Genomic DNA, 14537 nt, shown 5'->3' with positions numbered 1-14537 from the left:
AGAAAGAAACTTTTTAGATGTAAATATACAGTAGTGCACTTTAAGTAACCAGCTAAACATTAAAGGATAGAAACACAGGGATGTGGTGAAGCTGAGGAAACAGATTTGGGTGTAGGATGGGGCAGCAGCTAAGGAGTAGGGAGGAGAACTTGAACAGGTACACTAGAGATAATTACAAGCTGCAACACCCTTCAGTAAAACACTTACAATCATGTCTTAAAGTGCACAGTTCGTTTGTGCTTCTGCAAAAGTCCATGCAGGAAACAATATAAGGCAAAACAAACATATCATGTGTAAGCTGTTCATGTTAAAGGAAAAACAAAAAACAAACTTCTGCAAATGCATGCCAGAGATTTTTCATGTTATATGGTTTTAGAGGTAGAGACAGGTAAACAAGTCCATCTGCTGTCCTGTAGATGCCCATTCGTGCCAGACAGACGCTGCCATACCTGTGATTCTCTCTTGGGTTCTGGTGCAGGCTGAGCAGAGACCTGTTCTGCAGGAAGGTCCTCCGGGAGGGCTTGCAAGAAATTAGAAGGTACTAAACCTTTGTGTCCATTTAAGTCTCCCTGCAGAGAAAAGACAATGATCATTCTGTTATGATCAAACATCCATATGAGGCCTTAATTCTACGACCAATGTGTATGTGTATAAGAATGGTACTCTGTACATATGTATATACTATACTCCTATCTTCTTAGTCATTACTGTCAGTACTTAAAGTGTGGTGAAATCCTTCACTGACTTTAAAGTCACATCTACAAAAAGAAAACAGACTCTTGTGATTTTGATCCAAACTTCTAAATCTTGAACTGATTAATTAACAGTAAATCTCTAAATCATTTGCCTTAGATGAATATATTACATACATTTCACCCTTAGATCCACTTACGTAAAAGAAGCCATCTTCATCCATGTCCCCAAACACTTGAATCACATCTCCAGCACTGAAGGTCAGCTCCGCCTGCCAAATAAAACACAGAATGGGTACAGACTACTGATACACCTTATTTTTATCATATTTCATTCAACAGTAATACACAGGTGGTATACACAGTAATACACTCTGACCTCTATGTCAGTGTTGGGAGAACTCTCGCGGGGATCGTAGTCAAAGATGGCGACCATCCTGCTGGCTCCTGAAGCTGGGTTGCGACTAGTAGTGGGGTTGGTGGCAAATTGACTTGGGTCTGCCGGGGAAAGAGAGGAGAATAAAGTGACATCCCAAAGACTGAAGAGACATATTTCTGTCACATTCCAGCCTCCTCCGCACACAGCTCACCTGCTCTCTCAGCATAGTATGATCTGAGAGAAGTCGTGTAACTTCAGACACGCATTGAAGTAAAAAACATGTGTAGCCCCATTGTGTACCCTCCCCATGACCCCGAAAGGGATAAAGCGGTTAAGAAGACAAGATGAGACATGGACATGGCCAAGAATGTATTGTGGTTCAGCAAAGACCAGAAACCACAATGCTCCAGTTAGCCCTAAGCAAAGAGTCCCTCTCAGGGTGAGAAAAAATGAATACTAATATAATCAGCAGAAAAGAGTCAGATCAATAGATGCTGTCAACAAAAAAAAAAAAAACACTTCCATCATGCAGGTGCAGAGGTGAGTGATATAATGGAGATGGATGGGTCACTGATTTGGCTACCAACCTTGGCTGGAGGAGTCTACACTCTCCTCCCAGAGTGCAGCAGACTCCACTGAAAAAATGAAGTGATGGGAAAATATAAACACATCATTAACAAGTGGAAATCATTACAGTCTGACATGGGACCGGACATGAGGGGCCAGTGGTGCAATTAATCAAACCGAGGTGAAATACCTTCTTTTCTCAGAACAGAATAATACAAACTACTGAGATCAATGAAAATCCAATGGAAGTAAGTCACTAACTATGAAATATTTAAAAAAAATCTAAATTATGTGTAAAAAGATGAGGTTATTGAAATATAAACACTAGTAAAAACAACTGGTCTTAACAGTGAACAGGAAATTAGTTAAAAGCAATAATATTTATGATTCTATTAGTATGTGAATGCTGAGTGACAAGCAGCAACTGAAAGTGCAGGAAAGAGAAAGGAGAAGAGCAGAGGTTATAGGACAGAGGTGGAAGGCCGCATTCTGCAGCGAGACACACCTTTCTTGGAACGTCTCGGTTTCGGTGGTGGAACAGGGCGACGTGGGGTCTGTGCATGTGTGCGAGTGCCTTGATGGAGTTTTAGAAAGGAAAACCAACAAATGAAACCAAAAAGAAACATAGAGGTGCAACTTCAGACCAGACACAGTAGACCATGGGAAGCATGTGAGGAGCATTTCAAATAAAGGACAATTTGTGAGAGACAGCAATGACAATGGGTGAACCATCTGTGAACATCTATGGGAGGACAGGAAACAGAGCCCTATGTTCTCCAAAAAGGCATTTTGGCTGGTCTTTTAAGACAACTGCTTCTAGTCGCCTTAATTACAGCAGTGTAAGCAAGAGACACCCAAGGGAACTGAATCTAGTAAATTTACATATTTGGCTAAGGAATTTTGCCATTGTGAGAGGCACGTGTAGACAAAACATGTCTCTAGGACACTTGAAGGTGAATAGTGGAAATATCTGGATTCTGCTGCATGTGTCACTATTTTCATTTACCACTTTAACATGAGCAGTGGTGATAACATCTCTAAAACATTACTCTTTTCGCACTAGTGAGAAATAAATACCCAATTGTACCAATGTTCAACAAAATTACAGCCAAAGTATTTCAAAATTTAACGGAATGACAGAAAAATATCAATGTTCAGTGTTATTTTCTTCTTCTGTCTTGAAGCAAACCACTAATTTATCAATCAAAATGAGAATCAACAAATAGAACTGATACATGATGGCGTTATGAACATCTTTACGTACCAATTTTGTCCATGGATGCTGACATGGACAAAAAGCCCTGTTGCAGCAGCTGCTGCCGCATCTCCTCATCCTCCACCTGGATCTCAGACACCATGTTGCATGGCACAAAGCCAAGGTGACCACAACACTCTCCTCTGTAAAAGCCATCTGGATCTTTCTCTCCGTGAACCTGGTGAAGGACATAATCATGAAAAATCAGATGTACAGAGATGAGATTTTTAAAGATTAACATTATGCACACTCTAGTCATCTTATCAGGGATATTTCAATGAATGCAAGAAAAATTTTAATTGGATTTGTATTTTTCAGGGACATACTTTAATGATCTGTCCTTCAGAGAATGGCAACTCTTCCTCAGCAGCATCAGGATTGGGTGACATGGTGGCAGGCTCATAAGAGAAAAGGGCCACAAAGATGCGGATCTTTGGGGACTTAACACCACCTGTAGATAACAACAAACAAACTTGATTTAACATATGAACAGTCTCAGATGCATTTCTTTGTTTTGCGATAGCAGCTGGTTCAGTACAAACTGCTTGTGTGATAAAATTCAAAACAAATGTCTGCAGTTCAATAAAATATCTTAACAGAAGTAAACTAGATGTTCTTGAATGGATATACACCAACATGTCAAGAGTAACACAAATAATCTCCAGTAATGTGCATCCAATGACGACTGAATGTGTAGCCCCCCAACAAAGGCAGCGCTGCTATGGACAGCAAAGCAGAGGCATGTCCTTAAAAGAGGTACTCAAGCTAAACCACTGATCCTAATCTGTTTGAGCCATTTACAAAAAGAGCTCACTTGTTCATGATCTGCAGCAAACAAGCAGACGTTTGCCCCACTTTCACACCTAAATCTGCATACAAGCAGTATGTCCAGGGCACAAGTAGCAATACGTTAAATGTCAGAACTTCAACCATGCCTCTGGCTTTGTTGTGGCTACGAGGGAAGAGATGAGAGATGCGACACCAGTGAGGCTAAGAGCATTAGTCTTATATTATAAGTGTATCTAATTTGACAGCAAGTGAGAAATTTGAAGAGCTGTAGTGAGACTTTAAGCTGTATCAGACATGTTCTTTATCTCATTAGGGAGAATCAGCCCATCTGTGGCAAGAGTCACAGGCAGACAGGCTGCACACTTTCACATCCTAACTGACATCCAGGTAAAAAGGGCTGATCTTCCCTCTGTTCCCTTCCTCTATCGTTGTGCATGTGTGCACACTGCCTGGGGTGTATTCAACTGTACAGTAAACAACACATTGCTCACAGCATTGGTAAATAAATAACTCATCAATAAAATTCACACATAATTTTCTTACATTCACCAAGAGGGTTTTTAATTGAACTAAAATGAAAAATACAGTGAACTTAAAAAAAACAATTTGGTAACCGATGTTAAAAGAGCACGAAATTCAAATGCAAGGAACATTAAATTGACATAAATATTTGTCTAAGTTTCATAACCACAGATACAATAAATGAAGAAGGGAAGAGTAAGAAGAAAGGGGCCTCATGTGTCTACAGTTTCTCTGACGGCTCGAGGTTACTATTTTCATCTCTGTCACTTCCTCCGGTCATGAAAAGCCACTTTGAGGTAATCCGGGACTAATCTTAACAGCCTGCCTCCTCTTCTTCACTGCAGCCACAGTACATCCTCCTGTATATGACACTAATCTAACTACCGTATTTTCACGACCATAAGGCGCACTGTATTAAAAGGCGCAGTCTCAGTTATGGGTGCTATTTCTGTATTTAAAACATACATAAGGCGCACCATATTATTAGGCGCATGCTGAAACATACAGTAAAAAATGACAACAGAAGTAAAACAGTGAGTTTCGACACATTTATTGAACAAAATATTCATTCTTCCGCCACAAAACCATCAAAGTTTTCATCTTCTGTATCTGAATTAGACAGCTGCACTATTTCAATGTCCAGCATCCCGAATTCCTCTTCTTAATCATCTGAATCGGACTCACCTACCGGGTCCAGTTTAGCGTTGATTTTGTGAAAGCTCTTACAATACATGAAGACGGTATCGTAGCCCATGCATCTACAATCCACCCGCATATGGTGGCATAACTTGCCCGCCGCTGCCTCATAGTCTTTGTGAAGGAGTGTTCGCCTTCCGTCATCCAGCGCTCTGTCCGTTTCCGTGGCAGCCGTAAACCACGGTGAACGACGACTTCTCGTGCCCCGTTGTGCGTATCGCCACCGTGCCGGTCCTTTTTTCTCCACTTTATGGGTCAAAGGGATGTTAAAAGTCAGAGGGATCTCATCCATGTTGGTGCTGTGGCTGGGCGCGGTTATGTTGTTGCGGCAGTAGGTGCGGAAGATGGCCACCCTCTCCTGGTAATCCGCGGGCAGCCGCTGCGCAACAGTTGTCCTTGCGCGTATGGAGAGATGCTGTCGCCTCATAAAGCGAAAACACTAAGATTGCTCGATTGCCATTTTCAGCCGCATATTCGATGGCCTGCAGTTTAAAATAAGCCTCATTAATACGCGTCTCGCTTGACCGGCGCCATTTTAGGGGATCCTTACGCGTAGGTGTACCGCTAATCGATTGGCGGAGCGTTTACCGTAGTGCACCCACCAAAGGCGCACAGCAGATTTTGGAACTCATCCCACGCACAAGGCACTCCATATTATAAGGCGCACCGTCGATTTTTGAGAAAATCTCAGTGTTTTAGGTGCGCCTTATAGTCGTGAAAATACGGTACCTTGGTGTGTCAATTCATATTACACAAACTGCTGTACAAGTCTTTCCACTGTGCTCCGAAGGTAAATATGTAAATAATTGACAGGTTATTTCATGGTTAGATTATTGAAAAGGATTTCTTAATTTCAAGACAAAGCCTCTAACCTCCGAGTTGCCTGGCCTGCGAGCACAGTGGTTTAGATGTAAAAGCAGCCTCGGTTCCCCATGATGGACCTGCCTCAGCTGGATGAATCTGGCTGAGATCCTGTCCGAAATACAGATGTACAGAAAGTCAGTCTCAACTGAGAGAGGAAATATACCCAAGTGTACAAACCTAAAACAATAAATATTGTGTATTTGTCTAAATGCTCTGGAGGTAACAACAATTCAAGAATAAAGCAAAGGCTTGTTTTAAACTACTGTTTTTTTGTCCATTTGTACATGCTGATGTCATTTGTTGGAAGAACTGAGGGATTAAACGTTAACATATGTTGCCTCTGATTGAAGCACTGAAGCCACTATGGCATGAAAAAATAAGAACAGTGACCAGTATAACAGACTACAACAGAACCTCAATTATGCTACAGCACAAACAAGTAATAAGAAGTAAAGGTCTTGTTGTTAATGGCTTACTGCAATGACAGATGGAGAACAGACTCATTTGTGCTGACTATTTTATCAGTGTACATCAAAACGGTGTAGACAAGTTTTGTAGATTTGCCCACAAGAAAAAGATGGCATTTTGTCTGGTTGGTTTTTTTTTAATGGTGACATCAATAATACTGATATTTCTTAATGTATGAAAATATGAAATCTTGTATTTTAGTAATAATACATTTTACAATTAATTGATCCTGCTCTCTCTGTCTACTACAGACATGGGAAGGTGGGAAGGTTTATGGACTGAGCACTGGAAATATGTGGCATCGGTTTAAGGATTAAGAGGAGATCCACACATCTACAGGAGCAGGGACAGAAAGGGCGCAGGGATGGGACAGCCACTGCCGCTGCTCTGAAACATTTACCAGAGGATCGGCCTTCTGCACTCGGCGCTGAGGGGAGGTGCAGTGTTCCTTTTCAGCCCCCTCTCCCCACCACTCAGAGCTCATGTGGTCCACCACAACCTCCCTAGGACCACACTCCACCGGTTCCTCGTTGTCGTCAGTGCCATACTCCACATCAATCTCCACCCCGCGAATGATGGATGATTTTACTGTTTTACTGACCGGGCAGGGTCTTGGCAGGGTAAGACCATAACCGGGGTTGGTTGCTGCAGTGACGGCCATCTGGCTCCTTAGCATGGCCTCCCTCCTAAGGCGATCCCCTAACCCTCTGATTAGTACTCTCTCTTTGCTGTTACGGTTTGGCTGTGGAGGACAGCAAGGTGAAACCCGTCTACTGGTGGGACCCTCATATAAACTCATGTCTTCTTCTTCAGTAAAGTTAAGGGTGTCCACCATGTCTGTATAGTGTACCCTGTGCTGTATCTTAGGCCTGACTAGTATCCGTTTGTGTGTGAGTGAAGGCTCTTTGGTTAGAGATCTGGGATCTCTGTTGAACTGGGGATTTTGTGGTGGACAGTTTGTGTGATGGTTGGGGTAATGCTGGGGGGTGTAGAGAAGGTGTTCTAAATCTCTGGGTCTAGAATGAGACTGGCTTTGGTGTGATAAATATTCTTCCAGACTGCTATCCTCCTCCTCGGTCACCTCAGGAATACTAAACAGCTGCTTGTTGGAGCACACTTGAGGAGGTAAAGTAAGGATCTTCTCCATTACCTCCTCATCCCTGTCTGCAAGACCTGACCTTGGTGTCTACCATTCACGATATTCAGTGACATAAGGGAGGTGGAGACAAGGCAACCAAAAAAGAGATGTTAAAGAAGAGAATAGAAGACAACAAAACACTCAATCACACATACTCACAAATATCTTAGAAAGAACAAAACCATTAAATGAAAACTTGCAGCAGAAACATCACAAATATCACATATGACTGCAAAACAGTTTCTTTACCCTGTTAGCTCCAACTGTGTAACCCCTGCCCTGTTTTTCGCTAAGGTGGTCGGAATAAAGGTCTCCCTCCTCCTCCTCCTCCAGGATGTCCGATAGATCTGAACGGCTGTTGTCAGCATGATAGTCACTAAGTGGCTCCATATGTGCTCTGCTGTACGTCTGCAAGCAAACAGGCCAAAATTCTGTTAATGGTTTATCCTGCAGTAACAAAGATTGGAATAATCAACTTTGACCACTCTATTTTGGAAGGTGAATCATAGCAGCAGTTCAGTTCAGAACTAAAGAAGCCTCGTGAATTAGAAGTGAAACGCCTTCAAGAGACTCAAACAGTTAAGTTGCTATGATTCAACCACCAGTTACCATCACCTGGATGACTGAGAACCTTCAGATATTTTGACCAATTTTGTTGTATACAATAAAAAATAATTACAATGCATTTATATTCTAAGTGAAGATTTAGTTTAATAAAATAACACACAGCACATACCTTTAACATACCTTTCATAATCTTATTGTGAAATGATTAAAAATCTTAAATTTTTCTAAATGTCACCAACAATGACAGAGACAGAGTTCATGGTTTTATTTTTTTAGTTTGATTTATTTCCATCAAGTCATGTTTCCACCTGGGCTGGTTGATTTGTTAATTTTACAGACTGGTAGACAAATCTAGAAATTTCATCTCTGTTCAGTCCAAAAGTAACACAACAAAATAAAAAACAAATATTTTTCTATATCAATAAAGAATCTGATCAAATCATCTGATAAAGAACCAATGGTAACTCACCTGCTGTGTTCTAGCGTAAGGTTCTTGGTCCTGTCTTAAGAATTCCTCAATGGATACCAAGCGGGTGCTCTGTATCTCCTCATCCACTTCTGACTCCAGTGATAAAGTGGGGGGTGGTCCGAGGAGGTTTGTGTCCTGCAGGTTAAGGAGGTCGAAGGTTGGGGCCTTAGGTGGGGTAAGGATGGGCTCAGGTGTCCCAAGTTTGGCACAGGGGTCCTCTATGAACTCTGTAATAGATGGGAAAGGGCATATGGTTCCAGGGCTGTCTGTGTCTCTGCTTTGCTCCAACACTGCTGCTGATGGTGTAACTGATGACTGTGTAAGAGATGCTGAAGGTTCTGGTGCTGCTGCGGGAACAATGGCTGGAAGAGGTGCTGAGGTGATAGGCAAGGTCACACTAACCTGAAGATGAGACAATATGAGAATAATTTTCTCGAGTATAATAACTTTTCTGAAATTTTCTCATCATGTTGCAACATTTTTACTGAGTCAGGTAGGGTTACAAAATAGTGTATTATGGGATTTTTAAAGTAGCAATAACCAAAGCTTTGTAAAGAGCGTGGATCAGTTCTGTTTGTGTTTCTTGCACTCTGGCTGTGCTTGGTTGTTAAGTGTTGTTACTTTCATCTTTGTTGCATAAACCACATTTTCCATCACGCACTGATGAACTTCCCGTTTGCAGGAAACTTAGTTACTAAATAAATAAAACAATTGATTGCACTTACAGAAACATTTTCAATGAAGGGAAACAATTTCAGAAGGGGTGGAATGATGTTATAGTTGAGCAATGGTGTCATTTCCTAGAGAAACTAGAATCTTGCCAAATTCTTCAGTTATGGCTAAATAAGGAGATTTGGAATTACCACTGGAGTATTGATACGCACCGGTAATGTGGCTTCGCATACAGCCAAGATAGCAGAGGATGAGGGGTTGGCCCAGGCCTTCACATATGAGGCAGATGAGTGAAGATTTTCTGAGTGGAGAGCATGAGGATGGTTGACAGCAGGCTCAACTGTGAGGCCACAGGTCTGTATGTCTGATGGCAAGGAGCAGGGCAGCATGGACAATTTGGCAGTGGCGTTTCCATTGGATGATGGCATGGGCAGTTTATTGGAACCTATGGAGGAGCTGGCTACGGGTGGCACAACAGGTGGACCTGCCGTGATGGTAGCTAGCTTGGACCTAACACTAACTGGAAAAGAGTCACAAGACTCCCCATGGGCAGACATTGTTCGGACAGTCAGTTCTTGAGCTGCATGCAGGGACTGGATCTGAGAGGGCCCCAGGAGGGCACTGCCAGCGGTTGGGGAAGACACTTCCAGCACCTTTGACACAAGTATGACACACATGTCATGCTGATGTGAAAATGTAATTTTCAAAACCAATCAAACAGAGAAATTATAAATTAACTCAGGAAAAGACAAATTCTTGCCTTTCTCTTGTCCGCATAGATGGTGTATCCAGTGACACGGACTCCATTGGAGGTCCCACCAGCATCTATCGTGACTGGCAACCAACTGATGACAGCAATCCCAGGAGAGGGACCATGCTCCAGCTGTACATCCAGAGGAGCATCGGGAGGACCTGCAGGAAGAGCATGTCTCATATCTCACAGACGACAGCCCATGCTGTGTAGTGATCAATCCTGACACTTTTGAGTTCCTCATTTAAATTGGATAAGAAGGAAATTTAAAAAGCCATTTTGTGTGTGATAGTCATAATCAAAAGTGACATTTTTGTCAATTTCAACTAAGACTAAAAAATCACAGGATTCCTCTGTACCTATTGTCAGTTCTCTGCAAACTCCTACATGTTAGAAAGCATTCTTAATTATGCTCTGGTCCGTATCCCTATATTTACTTAGTAATAGTATGAAATTAGCTGACAAAAAAAAATCACATAGTAATATTTTATCATCTTTAAAAAGATCTGTACAAATCTAAGAAGTCTGGGCAAAAGAAATTAAAAGGATTTACAATTTAATAACCAAAAAAAACTATTGTTGATTTGACATTTTGTCAGTAATACATTGAATTTAATACATTGAATATGTTGAATTTTTTTAAGCTTTGAAATTAGATATTAAAATTCAAATGTCATGACGATTTCACAATGAATTCTATGGAGGTGCAGTTTGTACCTTACTGATATAAAATAATAATTTAATCCTAACCTGCCATTAGTGTAGTGAAGGTAACTGTAGCACTTCTGTGTTCACGCTTCTCCACGGGTAACTCCCATGGTGTGCGGTGTGGACGTGCCTCTACTTTGACTGTGTATTGCAGGCTGGGCAAAAGGTTATTGAGGCACAGTGAATAGCAGCCAGCTTTTACCAGTTCACACTCCTCATCATTCAAGGACACAATGTGCACATAGTTGCTGTTGCTGGGCAGCCAAGTCACATTTGCAGATGTGGCAGTGATCTTCTCCACTCGTAGTTGTGTGGGTGCCACACAAACATCCCGACCAACCAGGAAACTGCAGCGCAACTGTTCTGAGAGGCCCTTTTCTGTCAAGCTCTGTACTGAGACACGGTAGGTCTTGAGGTTTATGTCTAACCGCTCCAGCACAGCTTTGGTCTGGGAACCGAAGGGCACATTGAGCCGCAGTTCCTGGTCTATATAAACGTTATAGCTCCACACATTGCCCCACCCAGCAGGCACCAACGGAGGGTCCCAGCCAATGATGATGCTCTTGGCAAGCTGCTTGATGAGGGTGAGCTTACGTGGGTAAGGCACGGTGTCCACTCCCACCTCCTCTAAATCCAAGTCCAGGCCGTTGGTGAGGGGGGCCAGGACAGCCAAGGCTGATGCTGAATCTAAGGGGGCTGAGGTGGGGCCAGAGGCAGCTGAGGCCTCTGTCCTTTCTGAGGCACTGGCGCCCATTTGGAGGTGATGCTGGTGGCTGGCACTATGCAGGCTGCTGTCAAGCAAGGAGTTATGGGACATGTCTCCTGTTCCTGGGTGAGCATTCATCACATCATCATCTGATACACGTTCCACAAAGTTAGATGGTACCAGCCCTCTGCGTCCATCCATCAGCTCTCCTGGAAGAAACATAGGTTAGACATTTAATACAGACTAGTTGCAGTTTAAAATGGAAAATTAACACGCTATAACAGTTCTGTGAAATGTTACTACTCAATGACACAATGGGTAAAAGCGTTGATGCTTGAAAATTACCTTCATAGAAGCCATCATCATCCATATCTCCATACACATAGATATACTCTCCAGCAGTGAGAGGTAGCTCCAATTCAGGGTTGTCATTGGGACCATCATATGGGTTGTAGCTGTTAATAAGCATTTTTTTTAACTAGTGACAATCCACTAACATTATGAGCCAAATGTTGTCCCATATTTAAACTTTACCTGTATCGTGCAATGAAGACCTGGAGTTTGGCTGCCCCTCTGCTGGGTGTATAAGGTGCTGGAGCTATGTCAACATCCAGCTCCTCGACTTCACTGGCAGTGTCCCCCTGAGGACGTTACAAATACAGCAATAAAATGTTAACTAAAGTAATATAATACGCAAAGGCATATGAACTAAATTTAATGAGTACTATCACTGATTAATAGACAGACTTAATAAGAAAATAGGTTATACCATATATTATACATTCGTGTTTCCATGAAACGACTTGTTTAGTGATTAGCGTCCTTGTTGTTTGGTGAGTAAAACACCATTGACACAATAATAAAAACTGAAAGTAACAATATAATGTGATTTGGAAATTGTTTCCATTTACAGGTGTAAATTCAAAACATATTTATAGCTACACAAAGTAACATTTTTATATATAACAATAATAAAAAATGATGGCTCGATGGACCATTATTACAAAATACAAAATCAAAGCAGGCTTTCTATTAAGAACAAGCAGATGGAGCTCTAGCATATTCAGCTACAGTCTACACTTGCGTGAGATGACAGTGAGGTTAACGAGGGCTCTTTAATCCAGTAAATCCAAACAATCAATGTGATGGTGAGAGCTTCCTGCATGTCTATGAAGCAAAGAAAGCTGTAGGCAAGCCCCCAAGATGCTATTACATTGGCATAGAAGATAGAAGCATTCAAAGTAATCAATGCTGCACACTGAAGCTTGTACCTCATGTGTGGAACTTGATTTGTGCAGACTGACATTTTTAGTCTCTGACTTGCTGGAGGTGGAGCCTGGCTTGCTGATGCTGATGGTGGGCAGATCACGGTGCTTGGTAACTGGTGAGCGCTCCAACCTAGACAGGCCTGCAGCATGGGGTGTTGCTCCCATCCGCAGAGCAGCAGCCACATCTGACAAACGGGGGGAAAGAATAATACATAATCCATCACTTTACAAGACAATCTTCTCCCTTGCCCCTATTGATGGGTGACTAAACTCAATCCATGTGCAACAAGGTGGGTGAGGCAGGCGCTGGTCATGCAGGAGGCTCAAGGTTGTACCTGGCTGATTAAAACAGTGAAGGGGGAAAATCCATCCTCCATCTGTTTGAGGTCAGAGATCACACTACCTGGAGGTACTGTGTGTCACAAAAGCTCTGCTAAGGGGTTTAACTGCTTCCTTTTTCCACAAGAATGTGCATGTGATAATACAAACTGTATGAGTGGGAAGACTTGGTGAAACATGCCACGCTGTTTTGACTTTGTCACGCATGTATCATGAGTGCCGAACACATCATTACCCTCAGGACAGGAGAGAGTGTCACCTCCCTCAAGGCTCCAGAAGGCTATTTCACCCAGAGACACCATATCAAATAAGTCAGCAGTGCAGTCTAAAAAACATTAAGAGCATTTATTTCATACATACAGAATCTGATATTTCTTAACTAAACAAGCGTGTCATGTCATCAGTAACCATCAGTGTGAAGGACCATGAAAAATATGTTTACAAAGTAAAAGTCATCATATCTCAGAGGTCACTAAAAGGTTGCCAGATGTCAAGGGATTGACACTGGAAAAAATTCCCTAAACAATTTGAATCTTTACACTTTCTTTTTTAAATAGTTTAATATTGAAAAACAATTTTAAAGCTTTAAGTGTTAGTATATTGTGTCAGTGATTTGAACTACAACGCAACTTATCTCCAGGGGATTTTGTAAAGACCTGGAATGAAATCTGTATTACAGGTAAACAAGGGTATTTCTAAACAAGATGGAATAAGGTAGATAGAATAACTGTACTTTGTGGCTGTAAGGCTTTGTACCACTGTTAGATTAAGATGTTACTTCAAAGAAACACCAAAGGCACGGTTGTGTACTTACACAGTCCATTCGGTTACCAATAAAGAAAATAATGTAGCATAAGCAAAACCACTGAGATACCACATCTAGTACACAAATTAAGAGCTCACCCCTTTCAGTAGTCAGCCCAACTCCATTGGTTAAAACAGAGAAGCTGGGGTTGTTGAGGAGGATAGAACCAGTGAGATCCACCTTGGAGGCCTGCAGGCGGAAGTTCTCCAGCTCTTGAGACAGCAGGCCAAACTGTTCGCTCTGGATGCGACACTTCTCCTCAAGATCTCGTACTTTTGACTGCGTATTAAAGCAGGGAGGGATATATAGTGACTGCTAGGTGAATATTTGACAGTATAAACCTTGACAGCGCAAAACCTTTTATTGAGGTGTGGTTTTTGCAAGACATTTAGTCAGATGCATTGGATGCAAACAGACATGGTTATTGGCCTAAAAGTTCAGTAGTAGAGAAAAAGGAGGAAAGGGTGGATTTATTTTAAGTTAAGCTTAGAAAAGAGGACTGTTAAAAAATAACTGGAAAAGTAATGTTTGCTTTATACTGCCTTCTTTGCAGATCTACTGATTATCTGTATGTGACTAAGTTGACTTCAGATTGTGGTAGTTTCCTAACAGGCAAGACTAACAAAAACGAAACGAAACTGCCTGAACATTTTCTGTAAGCTCTCACCATCAAAAAGCCAATTCTGCATTCATCTCTCATGCAATATCCAGACTGTGCAGAAATGAAAATCTATTTTCATGAAAGTTGTGAAATTCGATGTACACTTGAGGAGATACAAGAAAGTGCAACATCAATATCAGTTAGGAGAATGTCTAGCTATAACACAGGTTGTGAGGAAAGCTTATGTTTGGACTGTTGACATTAAGACTTTTAATTGGGTC

At 41.8% G+C, this 14537-nt stretch overlaps 1 protein-coding gene across 18 annotated transcripts in view; it reads right to left on the bottom strand.

The window, feature by feature from the left end:
- The window catches only part of LOC101079333 (peripheral-type benzodiazepine receptor-associated protein 1-like), a 36570-nt gene that overhangs the window by 2844 nt on the left and 19189 nt on the right, over positions 1-14537 (bottom strand). For 10 of the 18 annotated variants that reach the window (XM_029848764.1, XM_029848767.1, XM_029848770.1 and 7 more), the window contains 19 exons: positions 13754-13934; positions 13086-13175; positions 12515-12696; positions 11778-11884; positions 11589-11698; positions 10580-11452; positions 9839-9990; positions 9291-9731; positions 8407-8808; positions 7620-7778; positions 6633-7418; positions 5773-5872; positions 3220-3344; positions 2903-3071; positions 2144-2212; positions 1659-1706; positions 1072-1190; positions 893-964; positions 450-569 (listed from right to left, as the gene is read on the bottom strand). In XM_029848764.1, coding sequence (XP_029704624.1) covers positions 450-569; positions 893-964; positions 1072-1190; positions 1659-1706; positions 2144-2212; positions 2903-3071; positions 3220-3344; positions 5773-5872; positions 6633-7418; positions 7620-7778; positions 8407-8808; positions 9291-9731; positions 9839-9990; positions 10580-11452; positions 11589-11698; positions 11778-11884; positions 12515-12696; positions 13086-13175; positions 13754-13934 — 4305 coding nt within the window. The remainder of the gene's footprint in view (positions 1-449; positions 570-892; positions 965-1071; positions 1191-1658; positions 1707-2143; positions 2213-2902; positions 3072-3219; positions 3345-5772; positions 5873-6632; positions 7419-7619; positions 7779-8406; positions 8809-9290; positions 9732-9838; positions 9991-10579; positions 11453-11588; positions 11699-11777; positions 11885-12514; positions 12697-13085; positions 13176-13753; positions 13935-14537) is intronic. The other 8 variants (XM_029848777.1, XM_029848769.1, XM_029848771.1 and 5 more) reach the window with 8 other exon arrangements.

Source organism: Takifugu rubripes, chromosome 15, assembly GCF_901000725.2.
Source record: "Takifugu rubripes chromosome 15, fTakRub1.2, whole genome shotgun sequence".
In the NCBI taxonomy this organism is placed as follows: domain Eukaryota; kingdom Metazoa; phylum Chordata; class Actinopteri; order Tetraodontiformes; family Tetraodontidae; genus Takifugu; species Takifugu rubripes.
Note: the sequence above shows the minus strand (reverse complement) of the source record. Positions and strands in the feature narration are given on the sequence as shown.